At 37.0% G+C, this 18,761-nt stretch overlaps 1 protein-coding gene across 1 annotated transcript; it reads left to right on the top strand.

The window, feature by feature from the left end:
- The first annotated feature begins 9,343 nt into the window (after nt 1-9,343).
- On the top strand, nt 9,344-13,901 carry LOC121372289 (E3 ubiquitin-protein ligase TRIM56-like). Its single transcript, XM_041498581.1, has 2 exons — nt 9,344-9,418; nt 11,188-13,901. Exon 2 carries the CDS (start codon nt 11,219-11,221, stop codon nt 13,346-13,348), a length of 2,130 nt encoding a protein of 709 aa, XP_041354515.1. The 5' UTR covers nt 9,344-9,418; nt 11,188-11,218; the 3' UTR covers nt 13,349-13,901.
- The last annotated feature ends 4,860 nt before the right edge of the window (nt 13,902-18,761 follow it).

Below are 18,761 nucleotides of genomic sequence, written 5' to 3'. Positions count from 1 at the left end.
CAGAAGCAGTATTTAAAAAACAACATCCAAATGAACTGAATCAAAAATAATTAATTGTGTGATCAACACTAAATTTAATGCTTATATTGTTATCTAAGTTACAGTTGTTTTACTCTAATCCTAACTGACATATGTTCGTATATATTGTTCTATGGCAGCAAGTTTAGCATTTACTGATGAACTGTTTTTGTAGGTTTTATAGAAAGCAACTCCAGGGATAAGTTCAGGCAGCTAATGTTTGTTAGACTGGTGGTTACAGTACACATTAAACTGAGAACCAGTTCTAAATAGTTTGCAAATGTTTAACAGAAAACTGCTGGCTGAATATAGACCAGGTTGGCATACAAAAATACTCCATATCACTGAAAATTTAACAATATACACCAATACAATAACTGTTTAAGAATGGTTCTTGATAAACATATTTTGTACATTGGGGGAAAAAGAAAAGTTTAGTTACTGAATTCCATTGTTACACTTGTTTTTACAGTATCACAGCCTATAATTTTTTATACTTGGTATGTAGACATATTCAATGGTCAAATAAATATGTTATGCATAATTGGAATACCCAACATGTATTTTTAGAGACAAAATGTAATATTAAAAACAAAAGCGTATGTTGGGAGAGGGTAGATGTTGAAATCTTGCCACAAAATATAATTACATGTATATATTTTATGAAAATAATAATAATTTAGTTGTGTTTATTTGTTGTGAAAGTTACAGCGATTTTAACTTGGGCAAAACATTTTCAAAATTGCCATGTGTTCAGGATGTTAACAATTTTCAATTTATATTTTTTTTAAAGGAGGGGACAATTAAGGCATTTGGCCTGGTATGCATATTCAATGATATATAATGCACATTATTGCTTAATATCAACAAGTATAATTGTATAGTTAATTAATAAAATGATTAAATGTGACGGCTATTATATATAACGGGCGCAGCCATTTTGTACCATCCCAGTGAATACGCCCTCTGGTGAGCTGGTGGTTACGTAATACATGTCACGTCAGGAATTAGTCTTCGAACTGAAGAAACAATGTTCTGTAATAATAGCCATCCCAGTAAGCCAGCAACAATTATATATTATTTTTCAATACAAAATAAATAACCACTGTCAAAGGGTTGAAATAACTGTGTTATGCTTTGTACATAAAGTAACCCACGTACAGAAATAGTAATTGGAGTGTTTTCTTGGTTAATTGGTCTTTTCTTTCCGTGGACTGTACCTGTGGTTCCTGATTGGCAGGTGTATATTTAGACGGTCCCCAGACACTGTCTAGACACACTAAAAGGACGTGCCTCTTTTATTAAGATCACAGGGTATTGTGTGATAACCTCAAATCGTAATGGACTTTGCCAGCTTTATGACTAAGTAATTCTGTAAAACCCTTGATTAAGTAGACTTTCCCATCTAAAATCACAAAACTGACCAATTACGTCGTCCCAAAGAAAAGAAAAGTATCACTTGGGTATTGTGAGTGGTTGTTTTTGCTCAAACGTACCCTACCAATAGGCTTAATAATAAACATTTTTTCTTTGGATTTTTTTAAAGAGAAAAAATCTATAACTCCATTTTGTTCTATTGATGCAAATTGAAATATATTTAGTTAAATAGTTTATTATACTATCAAGTCATTTATGTTGTTTTGCAAGTCAGGTTGATGAAAGCGAAGCGGCACATCATAAATTAGAGCGTTTGTTTACACTGTGCATAGAGGAGATGAACGGAGCTGATGTCTATTCGCCCCAAGACCACTGGAAGTCACAAAAACAAAACAAAATGGCTGCCCCCAGTTAGCAGGAATATTCATGTTTTTTTATTAACTCTAAAATTACTACGCGTTTTTCATTTGTTAAAGTGTCAGTATGGTCCGGGTATGCATCTTTCCAACACATAAGGCTCTTGTTTGAGTTGACCCTACCTTTAAGTAAATTTCTATTTGACAGAACAATTCAGAAGGCCCGAAAAGGCATCGAGGGATCGTAATCGATTAAAACATTTGTTTCTTATTTTATTCTTACTTTTTTTTACCAATATATGGGGTGACAAGTCATATCCTTAAAGGTTTACTGTTGCTACAAATATAAGATTATTTTTCATGCTTTTCATTATTTCAGTCTGAAGCATTTTGATGGTTTTACCTTATACTTTATACAAACAGAATGATTGTTTACCCCATCGATGATTAATTCTACCGTATATATTATGTAAATATTTAACATCCATGCTACATTTAAAAAACCGAATGTACTAAGTTTCAGTTTTACGTCACCAGTATTGTAAATGTAAGTGAGCTCCGTGGTCTAGTGGATAAGCTGCTGGACAATCAAGCTGACGACAGTGGTTCAAATCCCGTCAAAGCTGACTCACACATTCATTCATCTTTCTCATCTATCACCCTCTGCCTATCATTCTCATTATCTTAATATAAAAAAAAACCTTTCCAATTTCTCCCACGATTTCAATCTGTTTTGACCCTTTCTGTCAGTTTCCACCGACTCTGTCTTCTTAGCTGTCCACACCATCGCCTACCTGTCTCAACTTCCTCCATGGGTGCAGTCTCTGTGTATATCCCTGCACCTACCTGGCATCCTCGTCCTCTGCCGCTAATAAAGCTGGTTTGACCCACGGCACTAACTAACGACCGCTGGTAACAGGGGTGTATAGTAGGTGGTTACAAGTGCCTCTTAACAATGCCAGAAGTAACTACTGAGCACTCCCCGAAGTGGTCAGACTAAGCCCACAACTAAAAGCTGATGGGGGGGGGCGGGGGGGGAGAACAGGTGTGTGGCACAGATAGCCACAAGAGACAAGCACCTGTCGCGGTTGGAGAGAGAAGGACTGGGATGTGGAGGTGGACAGCGAAAGAAGTTGAAAGATAGGAGAAGTTGCCAGATCGGGAAGAAATGATATGGAATTCAAGGGAGAGAAAGGAAAGGGGACACTGGGATAAAAAAAAAAAATTAAAAAAAAATATTGTAAATGTTATTTTGTATATATTAGAGATATTATCAAGTGACTTGAGATTTGTTTTTATTATAGTAATTAGTTTATTAATGTTGCAGCCCTCAATATTTGCATCAGAAATCAGCAGTGCCACCGCAAAAATCTGTTGCAAAATTTATCTGCGTCATCATTTTTATCCTTATCTGGTATTTATTTTGTTATTATTTGTACTAAATTACCATTGCAAGATGATCTAAAATTCGACGGCTCATGTTGCCTAAAATTTGTCCTTTTAAGCATACATGGTTTGTTTGTCTGAAACATATCTTCATATAAAAATATAATGTAGGTTAATACATGTGTTGCTACAGCTCACTGCCCCCAAAATACATTGAAATTTCATAAATAATGTCATAAGTATGTTTTTTAATTTTGGGTTTTGTTTTTCTTTTCAACTTTCCTACCTTTGGCTATGCATTATTTAATATATAGAGCTTATTGTATTAGCTTTTGAGGTCATGATGGAAAAATGTTTATGCAGTTACAGGTAACGTAAAATGTCTTGCCAGAATTTGTTGTTCTATTGTGAATTTAACTTACAAACTTGACTTTTCTCTTGTTTTAATTTGATTGTAATTATTTTGTTATTAACTTTCATATTATTTTGGGATGTTTATACTTTAATTGTACATACTTAATATTTGTTCAGGCACATTAAAGGGACATTCCTGAGTTTGCTGTATTGTAAGATGTTTCCGACTAATAAAATATTTCTACGATTAAACTTACATATTAAATCTATTTTCTAGTTTAGAATATCAGCATCTGTATATTCAATGTGTTTCTGGTCGTCTTAATATTTGTAAGAAGCCCAAACTAGATTTTGTCTTCAAATAATTTCATACGTACGAAAAAATATTTTTTAGGAAATAAAATGAAAATTAACCTAGTACAAATATTAGAACGATCAGAAACAAAAAAATATATTTACTATGTAAGTTTAATTGTAGAAATATTTTATTAGTCGATAACATCTTAAAACATTGCAGCAAACTCGGGAATGTCCCTTTAAGACTTGTCTACACAAGTTTTTTTTTTTTTAACCTGTGTTAAGCATTTATATAGTGAAAAATACAGAGCTAAGTTAATCTAATGAGTTATTTTAACTCTGCAATTGTACCAGTGTCAGGCTGCTTTATTCCGGGGTAGGGGAGGGATGTAGCCCAGCGGTAAAGTGCTCGCAGGATGTGAGGTCAGTGTAGGATCGATTCCCGTGGGTGGACCCATTGGGCTGTTTCTCCTTCCAGCCAGTTCACAACGAGTGGTATATCAAAGGCTCTGGTATATGCTATCCTATCTGTGGGATGGTGCATATAAAAAAAAAACCCATGCTACTAATGGAAAAATGTAATGTAAGACTGTCAAAATTACCAAATGTTTGACATCCAATAGCTGATGAATAATAAATCAATGTGCTCTAGTGGTGTCATTAAACAAAACAAACGTTCTCCTGTGTTAATTATAACTACTCTTATACATTCCCATGTAGATGGATAAGCCAGGTTAAATCATGGTGTCTTAACTCTGGGTGTAGGTGTAGGGATGGGGCGAGTTCAGGTTTTTTTTACATTCCCATGTAGACGGATAAACCAGGTTAAATCATAGTGTCTTAACTCTGGGCATAGGTGTAGGGATGGGGTGAGTTCAGGGTTTTTTCCCAATATATTATCTGGGAGAGCATGACTCAACCTCTACCCCCCCCCCCCCCCCCCCAAACTTCGCTCTCAACAGTCTAGACCCCCTCCACTAAAATCCCTGCACACATGCCTGGCTTCAGAGGACAGATTGTTGTTTACATATATTGTAATAACATGTTGAAACTTGTAAAAAATAAAAATCTAAATGCTAAACTGAAGGAAAAATACAGGTGATAAGGGAGGTGAATCTGCGAGGACCACATATGAATGTAAACAGTAAGTTTGATATTGTTTTCTTCCATTTCGAAGGCAATACCTCATCAAGCAGTTATAAATCATAGGCCAGAGACACGTGTTATTTTTGTTATACATCGTGAAGACTCCATATAGATTTTTGGGTGGGACGTAGCGTGGTCAGTCTGGGATCAATCCCCGTCAGTGGGCTATTTCTCGTCCCAGCCAGTGCACCACGACTGGTATATCAAAGGTTGTGGTATGTACTGCTCTGTCTGTGGGATAGTGCATATAAAAGATCCCTTGCTGCTAATCAAAAAAGAGTATCCCATGAAGTGGCGACAGTGGGTTTCCTCTCTCAATATCTGTGTGGTCCTCAACCATATGTCTGACGTCATATAACTGTAAATAAAATGTGTTGAGTGCATCGTTAAATAAAGCATTTCCTTCCTTCCATATAGATTTAACCCAGGTTAAGATAAAACCGCCCATGTGGACACAGGTTTAGTCTTGGTTTTGTGAATGTTGATGTACAGGTATTTCTTATGCATGGTGTTGAATTTTGATGTATCTGTCACTAGATGTTTTATGTTGTGACTTCATATTTTAACTTGTATCAGTTACAGACTTCTTTTTATTTTTCTAATTCCTCCATCATATTGGGATGGAAATGTACCTATGTCAAAAGTAGCTAAATATTTAGTTTTCAAAGCATGTGTATAAGTTAAGTATATTTTATAGTATATTATTACTGGTAACTTATAGTTTATGGTTTATATGTAACTGTTGATGCCATTTTAATAAATAGGCTTTATTATTTTAAATAAATTGTATTTATTTTACTATTGTTGATTTGTGTGTTTTGTGGTGTGTGTGTGTGTGTGTGTTTACATTCTGTGTTACTGCTGAAAATCATCTTTGACATGCATTACTTGTGGGGCACTGGTTGGCAAACTCATTGAGGTTTCCCCATCCCAACCAGTGCCCCACGACTGGTATATCATTCAAAGGTTGTGGTATGTGCTGTTCTGTTTGTGGGAAAGTGTATATAAGTGGACCTTACTAAAATAAAAATTAAGATCTGATGTTAAGGTTCACCATCTAAAGTAAAAATTATATTTGTTACCAAGATATCGGGTGATTAAAAAAATATGTCTCATGTTTTGAAGTTGAATAGCAGAAAAAGTATGCTATGCAGAGCATTAAAATTTGGCACAAAATCAGTTTATTATATTGTGTACACATTCATTTTGATACATGGCTTACTTTTTAAAATATCAAAGGCTGTGGTATGTGTTATCCTGTCTGTGGGATGGTGCATGTAAACGATTCCTTGCTAATAATAGAAAAATGTAGCAGGTTTCCTAAGACTATATGTCAACAATTACCGGGTGTTTGTCATCCAACACCCGATGATTAATAATAAACCAATGTGCTCTAGAAATGTGACAATAAACAAAATAGACTTTTACTTTTAAAATGGCCTGTGATACAAAGACGTAATATCCCATGTAGATCATACTCAACATTTACTATAGATACTACAAACAATGGTTGATTGCTACACTACTTTCATTTCACACAGTCCATAATCTCTTTCTTTTTTCATTTCTTTCTTTTTTTCTTTTCTTTTTTATACTTCTTCGGAATTTTATTTTTACATGTATGTTTCCCAAATTGCAACCTTCTGGGTCGTATGGACAATTTCACTTTTAATGGGACGGCTTTAAAACAAAATTGTGACATTTTTGGGGGGGAATTATACTCTTAAAGAGTTAAAAAAGTTTATTTCATCCTAAAACAGAATACTATGGGATGTAAGAAAGGAAACTAGTTGGGCCGATTCACTTGTTTTTAGTATGTATTCTATGTATATGTTGAGTGTGGTTTTTATTAATGTAGTATATTTTTACATCACATTTTGTATCATGCACCATTTTAAAAGTAAGCCATGTATCTAAATGAAACTTCTGCCATTAACACACACGATGATAAACTGGTTTTGTGAAAATGTTAACTGTTTTGCATTGCACACTTTCCACGATATTCAACTTTAAAAAAAAAATGTGGGACTCTGTTTCTCTCACTTTCTATCAGTATGTGTGTTAAAAGTGGGACTCTCTTTCTGTCACCGGCCTTGATGGCGTCGAGGTTAGGCCATCGGTCTACAGGCTGGTAGGTACTGGGTTCGGATCCCAGTCAAGGCATGGGATTTTTAATCCAGATACTGATTCCAAACCCTGAGTGAGTGCTCTGCAAGGCTCAATGGGTAGGTGTAAACCACTTGCACCGACCAGTGATCCATAACTGGTTCAACAAAGGCCATGGGTTGTGCTATCCTGCCTGTGGGAAGTGTAAATAAAAGATCCCTTGCTGCTAATCGGAAAGAGTAGCCCATGTAGTGGCGACAGCAGGTTTCCTCTCAAAATCTGTGTGGTCCTTAACCATATGTCTGACGCCATATAACCGTAAATAAAATGTGTTGAGTGCTTCGTTAAATAAAACATTTCTTTCTTTTTCTTTCTCTCTCCGTGTTAAAGTAGGTGTGTCGAGGCATTTTGCTAGTCAATGAAAAAACAGTGACCTCTTATTGATTTTATTACTTTACAGTACAGTTGTATAGCACTTTGTCTATTGTTAGGACTGTGTAGCCTACATTGTATTTTCACGAAGACAGAATCACAAAGTAAGCCAGTCATAACAGCTAGTGGGTTTTTTCCTTCTTTTTAAAGATAGTTGATATCTGCATAAAAGTCTTTTTCATCTCTGCCTTTAGAATCATTCAATATATGCATTCAGTTAAATCTGTATTCATGTGGGTTACCCGTATTTGTAATGGATTTTTTTCTAAACACGCATGCGTTACAGAGCTGAAGCTCTTTACCGCGTTATATACTGAACAAAAAAAAACCAACTTCCGATTTGTACATATAGTATTTGTTGTGTTAAAGAATTCATTGTGTAATAAAATTATATAGGTAGTATTAGCCTTGAGCTGTATTATCAGGATTCATGAATTTTATCGATTATTTTTGCACTGTTAATCGTCGACAACGTGAAATTCAATTTGCACGTGCATGCATGGTTCGACATGTCCCGTGTAGTATTCGGTCAATTTGTTTTACTTGTCTTACTGACATTGTTGTCAAGTGAACGAAAACGCTTCAAAATTTGTAAACATAGTAACGTTTTTTACATTATAGAATTATTAGTATGCCAAGAATACCCAATAATTTACGCAAACGGGCGATTGGCATGCTTGATGCTGGCATGTCGACAGAAGACGTTGCAAGGCATGTTGGGAGTTCTAGTCGAGCGATACGAAATCTTACGCGAAGATTTCGAACGACAGGAAGCACCAACGACTTGCCACGTCGTGGACGTCCGCGTGTTACAACGCGTGGTCAAGACCGCTATATCATGAACACGCATTTGCGCAATCGATTCCAAACTGCCACTGCTACTGCTGCTAACACACCTGGGCTCCATAATAACCAAATCAGTGGGCAAACTGTTCGTAATCGTCTGCGGGAGAACGGTTTACATGCACGACGTCCTTACGTCGGATGCGTTTTAACGCAACGTCATCGTCTAAATGGTCTTAATTGGGCACGTGTAAACACTAGTTGGATACGGCGACGCTGGAATACCATTCTTTTTTCGGACGAATCCAGATTTTCTTTACAACGTGGTGATGGTAGGTTGCGCGTCTACCGTAGAAGAAATGAACGCTATGCTGACTGTTGTGTTCTTGAACGAGATCGTTTCGGGGGTGGGGGTTCTGTGATGGTCTGGACAGCCATTGCCCATGGTTCTCGTTCACCACTAGTCGTCATTGATGGCAATTTAAATGCTCAACGTTACCGCGATGACATTCTCGCTCATCACGTCATTCCTCTGTTCCATAACAACGCCAACATCTCGATTTTTCAGCATGATAATGCCACCTCTCATACAGCTAGAGACACTGTAATTTTTTTTAGGACAAATAACATTGATTTCATTGATGACTGGCCCGCTAAAAGTCCTGATCATAGAGCATGTCTGGGATAGTCTGGACAGACGATTGAGGCGTCGTCCCAACCAACGAACTTCGTCAAGCGCTCATTCAGGAATGGGAAAATATTCCACAGGCAGAAATCAACACTTTAGTCAATTCTATGCACCTGCAATGCACTGCAGTGGTTAATTCAAGAGGTGGTCATACCCGTTATTAAGTGGGTGTTGTTGTTTTTTAACCCCTACCACACTTGGTCAAAATTTCTCCCAATTTCTGTTAACCTATGGCCATGATTTTTGCACCAAACGATGCATCATGGAACACTTTAAATGCATATATAACAATTATTTCCCCGGTTTGTTTTCATCAAGTTATGTTCAAGCAAAGTTAGCGGAAGTTTCTTATTTTGTTCAGTATATATATTGATTTGATCTTTTCGTCGTCCGGTTGCCAGCACGCCGGAATTGGGTTATAAATGGTGTCACAGCGACAGTGGCAAACCAGGACAGTAGTACACTGTTAGGACAGGTATGACAATCATTATATAGTCACCATCGTGCACTGTTTAATGAAAATTTAGTAGGTTATCAATTTCTCTATTATACGATATGTATTTCTGTGTGATCCTAGTAATTAGTGCTTGGACGTAGCTCAGTGGAAGAGCGCTCGCCTGAGTTTCAGTGTGCGAACACGTGATTGTACTCAAAATTAGTATATAATGGGTTTTTTGTTTATACGTAAGGTATAACCCCCCAGTTTATAATGTTTCAGTCTTGAGGTGCATGCGTCGCAGGATCGAACCACTTCGGTGGATCCATTCAACTGATTTGTTTTTTCTCGTTCTAACCAGTGCACAACAACTGGTCAAATGCCGTGGTTTGTGCTTTCTTGTCTGTGGGAAAGCATATAAAAGATCCCTTGCTGCATTAGGAAAAATGTAGCGGGCTTCCTCTGATGACTACGTGTCAGAATTAATAAATGTTTGACATCCATTAGCCGATGATTAATTAATCAATGTGATCTAGTGGTGTCGTTAAACAAAACAAACTTTAACTTAAATAGTAAAAATATACAGGAGATATAGCTTTAATCGTCGACTTCGGCCATCTCCTGTGAATTAAATTTAATGGGCCAGTATCATCTTTGAATATATTGTTTTACACTTTAAAAGTATTTTGTTCTCTTGAAATGATTTTTTAAATAATTATAAAACAAATAATTAGTTTCATTCGTTTAAACTAGTGTATCAATTGGATCGGTAAAAAAACCCATAATTTCGTAACCGAAATTTTTTTTTCTTCAAAATATGCAATCACATTTTTGCCATTGGTGGACGACAATAAGGAGAATCAGCAAGACAAATATTTGTGAAAAAAACAAAAAAACCCCACAAATTGCTGTAATTTGCAATATGAATCTTTGTTTTTAGAATAGAGAAGAAAGCTTTTTAAGAAATATGATTGTGAGCATTTTGGAGGTGGGTTTTTTTCGCACCATCTCTCAAAACAATTCGTTTCTTACACGCGGAACTGACTACACATTTCGAAAGTCTAGATATGCCCCTGGACAGTGCGATGGAACCCTACACAGTTCCCTAATTTTAACTCAATGTGCATTATTGGTGTGTGTATGCGTGTGTGTATGTGTGTGTGTTTGTTTAAAAAATTATTATTTTGTTTGTTTTGTATGTTTTTTGTGTGTGTGTGTGTGTATGTGTCTGTGCGTGTGTGTCTGTGTGTGTATGTGTGCCTGTGTGTATGTGCGACTCTCTCTCTCTCTCTCTCTCTCTCTCTCTCTCTCTCTCTCTCTCTGTGTGCGTCTCTCTGTGTATGTGTGTGTCTCTCTCTCTCTCTGTGTCTCTCTCTCTCTCTCTCTCTCTCTCTCTCTCTCTCTCTCTCTCTCTCTCTGTGTATGTGCGTGTCTCTGCGTGTGTATTAGTGTTTGCTTGTTTTTGTGGTGTGTGTTTTGTTTTGTTGGTTTTTTGTTGTTGTTATGTTTGTTTTTTGTTTGTTTGTTTTGTTTGTTTTTTGTTTGTTTGTTTGTTTTTTGTTTTGTTTTTTTGGGGGAGTAGGTTTTTTGGTTTTGTGTGTGCTTTTTTTCCCAGCCCAAACGCTAGCAGATTTTATATAGTATATGACCCTCTGTGTTACACCCGACCTCAACTTTTAAACCAAATAGCTTTGCCCCTGAACCATGGCTGTAATATTGAACGTTGCAGAACACGGTCTTTCATAATGATATTAAAAAAGGTTGATCTAGTTTCATAAAATAGATTTTAAACTTTCCTTTCCTTTCAGCGCTACGTAATAAAGAATATGAAGAGTCAATATGGCATCAACAGACGAAATACTTTTAACGACAACAATACCTGATGATTTCCTCAAGTGTAAAATCTGTTTTAATATTTATGAACAGCCGAAAATCCTGCCTTGTGTCCACACGTATTGCTCACTGTGCATAGAAAAACTGTTCGAGACATCTGATGAACCAGGTTCAATATTGTGTCCAGAATGTAGAGATTTTGTCACACTTCCACGGAAAACTGTTTCTGATCTAAAACCTAATTTCTTAATCAACAGTCTCATTGAGGTTCTGAAAGTGAAGACAAACAAAGACGTGAAATGTACGACATGTACACTCCGTGGAAAGACTTCGCCTGCCAAAAGTCGCTGTCTGGATTGTGGAGATTACTTATGTCCAAGTTGTTCTGATGGACACAATGCCTCTTCAGCGACTTGGAATCACAAGAAGGTTCTCTTGCAAGACATCAGGAGAGGATCATATGACAAAGAACTGAGAAACATCCACAGGTTAACCTGCTCAAAACACAAGGGCAGACAACTTGAGTATTTCTGTGAGAAATGTCAAGCACCAATATGTCAGGTTTGTATTTTACTTGTACATCGGGATCATAGATGTGTACAAGTCACCGATGCGGTTTCAAGTCAGAAGAGTCGTCTTACCAGCCACATTAAAAATGTAAAGGAAAAATTGCAGAAGCTTGAAAGTGAAACGAAAATGGCATGCGAAATTATAGCATGTGTTAAAAAACATAAGGCTGAAGCCATTGTTAGCACCGAAGAACAGATAGCAGGAATTCGAGCAGAAATAGAACATCACAAAGAAAAGGCATTGGCTATGGTGAACAGTATAATGAAATACAAAATAGAACAGCAAGAAACGCAGGTGGAAAATACGAATGTGAAAATAATCATAGCAAAAGATTGCCTGCAATTTTGTGAGAAATTGATAGAACAAGGACAAGACGAAGAGATGCTTTCTCTGGCGGAGACAATCACCAAGCGTCTCCAGCAAGTGGAATCGTTATCATCTCCTGAAGTGGAAGCATTATCTACTCCTGAAGTGGAAGCATTATCATCTCCTGAAGTGGAAGAATTATCATCTCCTGAAATGGAAGCATTATCATCTCCTGAAGTGGAAGCATTATCATCTCCTGAAGTGGAAGCATTATTATCTCCTGACGTGGAAGCATTATCTACTCCTGAAGTAGAAGCATCTGGTGGAGAGGAATTGCCCGATACTGATAGAGAAAAAGCCCCTGGTGTACATGACGTAGAATGGTTACTGGGAAACGAAGCTGTCAGTTGTCAGTTCAAATCTAAAGAGAGTGTTGGGAGTTTATGTGTCTCATTTAACCTTTTGCAGAGTTTTGACACCGAGTATGAAGATGATGAGGAGCATCCAATGGTAAGAGGCATGACAATACACAACAATGTTATTTATCTTTCCGATAGTGCAAATGGCAAAATTAAATGCATCTCTAAACTGGGGGCTTTAAAGGAATGTGTGGCACCTAAATACGAAGATAGTTTTTCACCATTTGCTGTTGCTGTCTGTAACAACGTCATAGGCGCCGTGAATGAAAATTACTTATATCTGTTTGACGACAATGGTAAGATGATAACCAAGGTTGTACTGGCTGCGAAGTGGCCCACCTATCACGAACTGCGCTTCACGTTTGCCCTTGCGAACTACCAGAATGAAGGTTTTATTGTGGGGAACCTGCCTCATGATCATTTTCGAATATACACCACAGACGGAACACTGCTAAAACGATTTGTGATGCTACACTTTCATCCCTTGGCAAATCTAAGCGTTGGTCGAAATGGCCATTTTGTCACATGTGAGTGGGGAGATGATTCCGTCCGCGTTCGTAACACTGATGGTAAGACCGTAACCTATTGCCAAATAGCATCCTCGTGGAAAGCAGTCGCAGCTCACATAAACCAAGCGGGTCTTATCTTTGCTGTTGACAATCTTCAAGCCGCCGTGTTTGTGTTCGACCAAAACGGGAGTCTTTTACACGAACACTCCACGAAAAGAGACGGTTTGTTTAAACCCGTAAATCTTGCATTTGACGATGAAGGTTTAATGTACTTGGTTAACACCCACGGGAACGTTAATGTTTATAGAATTAATGTTAGTACTTCCGTGTAGAATTTCGTGGGCAATAGGATGAGCAGTACTACATCAAAACATTATAAAGACTTTATGCAAGTTTGTACTCGGATGAAGTCAGTGGTTCGCATTGTGTCATTTAGTATAATGAATGAATGAATGAATGAATGTTTAACGACACCCATTCATTTATTCATTCATTCATTCATTCATTCATTCATTCATTCATTATAAGCACCCACATCATTTTATAATCATTACGTACAAAACAAAAACCTGGAGCCAGTTGTTTAAATGTTAGTTTGCGTAACCAGTCGTTAAGAGATATTATCAAAACCTGATATCAAAGAACAATTGAAAAGATATGTTGAAACTTGAATTAGAACAGCATAAAGTATCTATTCGTAATTTTAAATTGTTTTTTATTTAAATATATTTAAATGACAAATACCACGCTAACCTAAGGTTAGCTTATCCATGCTTTAAAGCCGCACACCCTAGTTCCATCCAGCGAAAATAAATTATAATTTGGTTAATCTACAAACCTGTAACACACTTAGATCACGTTTTTATCAAATGGAGTGAAAAAGCAGGTTTTATATCGATAAATCCCAATTGCTTGAAATAATTTTGAAAGTTAGTATTCTGATGTCACCGGTAGATGTCGCTCGAAGCACAACAATGCCTACGTCACGACAAATTTCACAGACTTGGGGTGCGTTTGTTTCACCTCTCCTGGACATGTTCCAACTGTTCTGTCCTGGTTGTATCCCCTCTCCAGATATCGTAAGACTTAGCAAAATTATTTGTTTTAAGGGTTTGTAACGTTTTGTATTGAGACACTTACTTGTCTGAACTTTATTGTTACTGAAAATGTTCAAGAACTGTGAAGAAAAATCTCACAAATGAACAACAACAAATCGGATGTTGATTGCGCGAACTGTGCACGAGAAAACAAACCGAACCAAAATGATAACGGTCACGTGATATACCAACGTCTGTGACATTGAAATCGAAATATCCCGTCTAAAAATAGATTGGACCTCGCTTGCTTAACGGGTTTTTTCTCGACAGAACATCTTGTGAAAAAATGCAAAAAAATGCATTTCGTGGTTTTACAAACATCAGGATTACCAAAAAGCACTTCAGGTGAATGGAAATGTGTATTCTAAATAATAAAATGTAAGTAAAGTGCAATTTTATTTGTGAAAAATGGGGTTTAATAGCGAAAAACAACGCCGTAACTAGGGTGTGTCCCTTTAAACAATTTGGCCCAGGTTTTTACAATACTATAAAGAATCTTGATTAAAAGTAAATTTTCTCACTGTTTTCAAATATTGACTGAAGCAAAACATTTAGTTGATCTGCAACTCCAAGTCGCATTCTGCCGTGTTCTGAGTAACACTGCGAAAATTTTGACAAAACTGGACTCGCGTACTTTTCAGCTCTGACAAAGAGCAAATTAATTGCATTATAGTTACAAATAAGACCAACAAGTGGGGAGGGGGTGGGTGTTATTGGCTCTGGATAATCGTATATTTTGCCTTTTGTGCACTAATGCTAAGTGCCCTAGAGACGCGGGGGTGTGGGAGGGGGTGGGGGTGGGTGGGTGAGTGTGTGTACGTAGCCCATGGCCAGTGCTAAAGTGCTCGCCTAATGCGCGGTCGATGGACCCATTTGGGCTACTTTACGTTCCAGCCAGTGCAAGGCCGTGGTATGTGCTATTCTGTCTGTGGGGTGGTGCATATAAAAAATTATTTGCCAGCGGGTTTCCTCTCTAAGACTAGATATCCAAATTACCAAACGTTTGACATCCAATAGCCGATGATTAGTAAATCATTGTGCTCTAGTGGTGTCGTTATACCGGTAAAGAAAACTTTTTATTTTATCATATTTATTTAGAGACGCGTGGCTCAAAACCCATTTACATAGTGTAACTATTACAACATACATGTATTGATATATTCTTTCGTTGTGGTAACGAACATACACGTTGCTGTTGCTAGAAACCCAGCGTGCACCTATCGACTAATCAGTATTAGCCTTGTATATAATATTTTTGATTAAACATTTAAGGCGATTCAAATGCCTTGTACAAAAATAGCCGCATGATTGCATATAGCAACCGATGAAATCTTAATGTCATCTAAAGTTTCTTCTCTTTTTTTGTTCAACTACACCACTAGAGCACATTGATTTATTAATCATCGACTATTGGATGTCAACCATTTAGTAATTTTTGACATATAGGAGGAAACCCGTTACATTTTTCCATTAGTAGCAAGAGATCTGTTATATGCGCTATTCCATAGACAGGATAGAACATATAACGACCTTTGATGTCCCAGTCGTGGTTCACTGGCTGGAACGAGAAATAGACCAATGTGCCCACCGACGGGGAACGATCCTAGACCGACCGCACATTAAAAAAGCGCTTTGCCACTGAACTACGTCCCGCCCGTCTTAAAGGGACATTCCTGAGTTTGCTGCATTGTAAGATGTTTCCGACTAATAAAATATTTCTACGATTAAACTTACATATCAAATATATTTTCTTGTTCAGAATATCAGTGTATGTATGTATATCAATGTGTTCGGGTCGTCTTAATATTTGTAACAAGCCCAAAGTTTATTTTAGGAAATAAAATTAAATTTAACCCAGTACAAATATTAGAACGATCAGAAACTTGTTTAATATACAGCCACTAATATTTTATGTAGAAAAAAAAAAATTGATATTTTATTACAATCGTTAAAAAGTCTGTTGGTCAATAACATCTTAAACATTGCAGCAAACTCAGGACTGTCTCTTTAATGTTATCTTGTCGAAATCAGGGGCGAGACGTAGCCCAGTGGTAAAGCGCTCGCTTGATGCGCGGTCGTTTTGGGATCGACTCCCGTCAGTGAGCCCATTGGGCTATTTCTCGTTCCAGCCAGTGCACCACGACTGGTATATCAAAGGCCGTGGTATTTACTACCCTGTCTGTGGGATGGTGCATATAAAAGATCTCTTGCTGCTAATCGAAAAGAGTAGCCCATGGCGACAGCGGGTTTCCTCTCTCAATATCTGTGTGGTCCTTAACCATATGTTTGACGCCATATAACCGTAAATAAAATGTGTTGAGTGCGTCGTTAAATAAAAATATTTCCTTCCTTGTCACAATCGGCTGTTGGCAGTAGCTACTGGGAATTTTCCATTTGGCTCAGTCGAGTAGAGCACAGAGAGTCGGTGCTTCGGATCCTTTCAAAGGAGGTGCCGCATGTAGGGAGAGGGGACACGGGACACGGACAACCATAGAATACTCTCCGGACGTGTATGTTTAATTATATTCTGCACAAATGTTCAACATATTCAACGCTTTAAGCCAACGCTTAGACCCACGAGGCCAAACATGCATCATCAAATAGATATGTAATTTGAACCTTGTAACTCTGATACTAGTGATAGTGATATATTCTGGCGGAACACAGCGAAGATTGTTCGAAACTAAATCGGAAATCAGAGATTACACGTTTAGCACGTGCACACACTTGATACCAGCCATCCACTGTTGGGGAATTCCTGACCGAATCTTTTCAGTTTAGGTCTGAAAGGATCCTATCGGTTTTGGGTTATCAGTTTTGAAAATATTCTGTGCCATTTCAACCAATATTTTCATTAAAAAAGATAAAATAGAAGTTAATTTAGCAATCACGTAATTTGTTTTAATGAATAATGGATTAAGTTGAAGAATGCACTCAGAAGTGTAGATTCATGAAAAATAACGGGGATCGTGAATTATGTTTCATTACATATATATAAGACAGAGAATACTTTTTTCGTGTGTGTGTGTGTGTGTGTGTGTGTGTGTGTGTGTGTGTGTGTGTGTGTGTGTGTTTATGTGTGTTTAAACAAATGTCGAGTCGTGAATTAGCATACTACTAGGCAGTTGACAATATATATTGGTTGCGAAATAACACGTCTAGTATATTAAAATTGCTTTTACTATTAGCTGTTTGTATTTTGTATTATTTAAAATAGTATATATGGGGAATCGAGTATGTGTTATCGCAAATCTTGCTTTCAAATGACCACGATGTTCCATTTTTATTTCTATTAATTGCTGTATGCAGTATTAAATAATACATCCCATATAGATTTAAATATACTGTCCAAGGCTTGCTGCCCTTGTTTTTCCACTAACAGAGCCCCTTTAACGACTAAATTTCCATAATAAATACATAACCTTCTTTACAATATCAGCGCACACACATTGCACAAACCGAATTTTATTTGTTTTAAAATATATTCATGCGTCTTTTGTCGTCCTAATGTTTGTAGTTGTTCACACATTTTATTTTCTAATATAGGGCCTACATATATGTTTTTCGTATGTATGAAATTATAGGAAGATACTATCCATTTCGGGTTACTACAAATATTAGAAGAATACACTGAATATACAGACACTGATATATTATAAATAAGGACAATGTATTTAATATGTAATCTGAATGGTTAACAAGGCTCTACTAGCTGGAAACACGGTATACTGACAGCTAACTCAGGACAGTCTCTTCAATACTAGTATGTAGTCCGGGAGCCAAGACCAGAAAAAACATTGTTGAACATAACACCCACTACACAGTTGGTTGGTCACTTTAGGCAGCTTGGGGGATGTCTCTTGAACATTCGTAGCCCTGGTGTAGAGTTGAATCGTGGCAGAAACAATAGGTGACAGCATATTTTCTAACATTGTGTGTGTGTGTGTGTGTGTGTGTGTGTGTGTGTGTGTGTGTGTGTGTGTGTGTGACCTAGTTGCAAAAATCAACAATTCACATTTGATTTTCTCGGCTTCTACAACAAATATCCTTAAGGAACTATTATGTCAATGTTGTAAACCTTTATAATGTTGTTCAGCTAGCAGCGATATGGATATGTTTTTACCAGTATGACTGCCAAATGCTATGACATTTTACACTGTTATATAATTATATAATATATATAATTTTATTCATTCTGTAAAACCCTTAATTAAGTAGGCTTTCCCATCTAAAATAACAAAACTGACCAATTACGTCGTCTCAAAGAAAAGAAAAGTATTACTTGGGTATCGTGAGTGATCGTTTTTGTTCGAACGTACCCTACCAATAGGCCTAATAATATGCTTCTTTTTTTTCTTTAAAAAAAGAAAAGAAAAATACTATAACTCCATTTTGTTCTATTGATGCAACCCGAAATATATTTAGTTAAATAGTTTATTATACTATCAAGTCATTTGTGTTGTTTTACAAGTCAGGTTGAAGAAAGCAAAGCGTCTTGTCGTAAATTAGAGCGTTTGTTTACACTGTGCATAGAGAAGATGGACGGAGCTGACGTCACTTCGCCCCAAGCTATACCACCGGACGTCACAAAAACGAAACAAAATGGCTGCCCCCAGTTAGCAGGAATAATCATGTTTTTTTATTAACT

This window comes from Gigantopelta aegis, chromosome 4 (assembly GCF_016097555.1).
Source record: "Gigantopelta aegis isolate Gae_Host chromosome 4, Gae_host_genome, whole genome shotgun sequence".
NCBI lineage: Eukaryota > Metazoa > Mollusca > Gastropoda > Neomphalida > Peltospiridae > Gigantopelta > Gigantopelta aegis.
Note: the sequence above shows the minus strand (reverse complement) of the source record. Positions and strands in the feature narration are given on the sequence as shown.